Source organism: Vulpes lagopus, chromosome 10 (genome assembly GCF_018345385.1).
Source record: "Vulpes lagopus strain Blue_001 chromosome 10, ASM1834538v1, whole genome shotgun sequence".
NCBI lineage: Eukaryota > Metazoa > Chordata > Mammalia > Carnivora > Canidae > Vulpes > Vulpes lagopus.
The window spans coordinates 73,801,854-73,805,513 of NC_054833.1; the positions used below are offsets into that span (position 1 = coordinate 73,801,854).

At 40.8% G+C, this 3,660-nt stretch overlaps 1 protein-coding gene across 1 annotated transcript; it reads left to right on the plus strand.

The window, feature by feature from the left end:
- The first annotated feature begins 1,482 nt into the window (after positions 1-1,482).
- Positions 1,483-2,758, plus strand: LOC121500197 (oxidoreductase HTATIP2-like). Its single transcript, XM_041771733.1, has one exon. It carries the CDS (start codon positions 1,489-1,491, stop codon positions 2,230-2,232), a length of 744 nt encoding a protein of 247 aa, XP_041627667.1. The 5' UTR covers positions 1,483-1,488; the 3' UTR covers positions 2,233-2,758.
- The last annotated feature ends 902 nt before the right edge of the window (positions 2,759-3,660 follow it).

Below are 3,660 nucleotides of genomic sequence, written 5' to 3' on the forward strand. Positions count from 1 at the left end.
TATTCACTATGGCTAAAGGTGGAAGCAGCCAAGTGTTTATCAAAAGGTGAATGAATAAGCAAAATGTATGTAGACACAATGTAATATAATTCAGCCTTTTAAAAGTATGAAATTATGATACATGATACAACATGAATGAACTTTGAGGATATTATACTGAGAGAAATAATCCAGTCACAAAAAGACAAATACTGTATGGTTCCACTGAAGTGAGGTACCCAGAATAGTCACATTCAGAGTTAGAAAGTAAAATGGTGGGATGCCTGGGTGGCTCAGTGGTTGAGCATCTGCCTTGGCTACGGGCATGATCCTAGAGTCCAAGGATCGAGTCCTGCATCGGGCTCCTTGTGGGGAGCCTGCTTCTCCCTCTGCCTGTGTTGTGTCTCTGCCTTTCTCTCTCTCTGTATCTCATGAATAAATAAAATCTTTTAAAAAAAGGTAAAATGGTGGTTGCCAGGGGCTGGGGTAGGGAAAAGTGAAATTATTATTTAATGTATATAGAGTTTCAATTTTTTTTTAATTTTTATTTATTTACGAGAGTCACACAGAGAGAGAGAGAGAGAGAGAGAGAGAGAGAGGCAGAGACACAGGCAGAGGGAGAAGCAGGCTCCATGCACCGGGAGCCCGACGTGGGACCCAATCCCAAGTCTCCAGGATCACGCCCTGAGCCAAAGGCAGGCGCTAAACCGCTGCGCCACCCAGGGATCCCAGAGTTTCAATTTTGTAAGATGAAATGAGTCCTAGAAATAGATGGTGGTGATGGCTGCACCACAATATAAATGTACTTAATGCTACTGAACTGTACAATTAAAAATGGTTAAAATCGTAAATTTTGTGTTATGTATATTTTATCACAATTTTAAAAATTGGAGGGAAAAAAAGCAATGCATGCCAAGACCATTTAATATCAAAATAATAGTCTCTTCAACAAATAGTGGTGAGACAACTGGATTTCCACACACAAAAACAATAAATTTGGATCCCTAACCATATGATATTCCCATGCCATATTTAAAAAGTAACCTAAAATGGATCAAAGATCTAAATGTAAAAGTTAAAATAATAAAACTCTTAGAAGAAAACATACAAGTAAAATTTCATAACCTGGATTTAGCAATGACTCCCTAAATGTGACACCAAAGCACAAACAAAAAGGAAAAAAATAGATAAACTGGACTTGATCAAAATTTTAAAACTTTCATGCATCAAAGATAATCCACCAAATGGAAAAATATTTGTAAGTCATATGTCTGATAAAACTTCGGTATCCAGAATATATAAAGAACAGATCAGAAACAAAAAGACATCAACTCAATTGAAAGATGAGCAAAGGATTTGAATAGATGCTTCTCCAATAGATACATATAGTCAATAAGCACATGAAAAAAACGTTCAACATCACTAATTATATTTTATGATAACTAAAATGTATTTTTTATATTTAAACATACATAGCCCTCCGCGAAGTCCCCGGAAGCCGTAAGCGGCATGGCCGGGACCCCGGCGCTGCCGCTGCCGAAGCTTCGAGAAGACTTCAGGATGCAGAATAAATCCGTCTTCATCCTGGGCGCCAGCGGGGAAACCGGCAGAGTGCTCTTAAGAGAAATCTTGGAGCAGAACCTGTTTTCCAAAGTCACGCTCATTGGCCAGAGAAGGCTCACCTTCGATGAGGAAGCTTATAAAAATGTGAATCACGAAGTGGTGGACTTTGAAAAGTTGGATGACTACGCTTCTGCCTTTCAAGGTCATGATGTTGGATTTTGTTGCCTGGGTACCACCAGAAAAAAAGCTGGGGCGGAAGGATTTGTTCGTGTCGATCGAGATTATGTCTTCAAGTCTGCGGAGCTGGCAAAAGCTGGAGGGTGCAAACATTTTAACTTGCTGTCCTCTAAAGGAGCTGATAAGTCAAGCAATTTTTTCTATCTGCAAGTTAAGGGAGAAGTGGAAGCTAGGGTTGAAGAGTTACCATTTGATCGTTACTCTGTGTTCAGGCCTGGAGTTCTACTGTGTGATAGGCAAGAATCACGCCCAAGTGAATGGTTGGTTAGGAAATTCTTTGGCTCCCTACCAGAATCTTGGGCCAGTGGGCACTCTGTGCCGGTGATGACTGTGGTTAGGGCAATGCTGAACAACGCCACTGCCGCTTCTAGCCCAAGCGGCAAGAAGAAAGAACTGCTGGATAATAAGGCCATCCATGACCTGGGGAAAGCCGACAGCTGTCTCAAACCATGACCATGCCGGAGAAATGCTTCCTGTGTAAAACGCAACACCCACTGCCTAATTGGTACTTTCAGGGTCTGAAAAAAGTTATTGTGTTTTAACTGTGGTTTCACTAGTCTCAGCTGCCCAGATCCAATCAAAAACTATTGTGAACTGCATTAGCAGTTCAGAGCCTGGTCTTACATCTATGTACGTCACCCAGGGAGTTTTCCAAAGTAGAGATTTGTAGGCTCTCCCTCAAACCTCTGGAGCAGAATCTTCAAGGTATGAGTACAGGAATCTGTTTTTTTTTTTTTTTTTTTTTAAAGCTTCCTCTAGTGGTTCTAGTGGTTCTGGTACCACTGGTGGGGAGGCCTGCTTTGAAAGGCTTGTCTGCAGTCAGAGCAGCAGCACAAACCTTCTATATTCTGCAGATGAGGTCTGTTATAAAACTGTCCTTCGTGTCTTTGCGTTACCTGGTGCTGACTGCTGTATTTGTGTAAGTTTAACATTGTGCCTTACTACTTGTTCAAAATATATAATAAAAGTTATATTACTGAAAAAAAAAATAAACATACATATATGTGTATATATATATATATATATATACACACACACATTTAAGAGTAATATATAATGTTTAAAAGTGCAAAATGTGGGCACCAAGCGTGGCTCAGTTGGTTAAGTATCTGACTCTTAATTTCAGCTCAGGTCATGAAATTGAGCCCCACAGCCTCTGCACTGAATGTGGAACCTGCTTAAGATCTCTCTCTCCCTCTGCCCCTTCTCCACTCACATACCCTCTCTCACTCAGTCTCTCAAAAAGAAAACCCACCCCCCCAAATTGCAAAATGTTACACAACCACTGCATTAATTATGCATTCTGTATAACAAATTACCCATTTCTTAGTGGTTTCGTTATTTGTTTTTTATTTTTTAAGCTCGGCATGGAGCCCACCACAGGGCTTGAACTCACGACCCTGAGATCAAGTCCTGAGCTAAGAGCAAGAGTTGGACACTCAGCCAGCTAAGCCACCTAAGGCACCCCCATTTCATAGTGGTTTTAAAGAACATTTATTATGTCACAATTTGGAGGGATTAAGAATCTGGGCATGACTTAGCTGGATCCTCTGCTTCCCAGTCTCCATCGAGGTTATAATCAAGGTAATGGCCAAGGTCTGTGGACTCATCTGAAAGCAAGACCAGGGAGGAATGTGCTTCCAACTTCAATCAGTGGTTGTTGACAGGATTTAGTTCTTTGCTGGACTGAAGGCCATAGTTTCTTGCTGGCTATTGTCATAGCCACTCTCATTCCTTTGCTCAGTAGCATCTTGTTGCCAAGAAGGCAATAGGAAGAGTCTGCCAGCAAAATGGAAGTCATCATCTTTTTAAATCCAATCATAGAAATAATGCCTCAACACTTTTGTTGTATTCTACGTATTAGAAATAATCCACTATGTC

Excerpts from the sequence above, each read along its gene's own strand:
- LOC121500197 (XM_041771733.1), top strand. The coding sequence starts at position 1,489 with ATGGCCGGGACCCCGGCGCTGCCGCTGCCGAAGCTTCGAGAAGACTTC.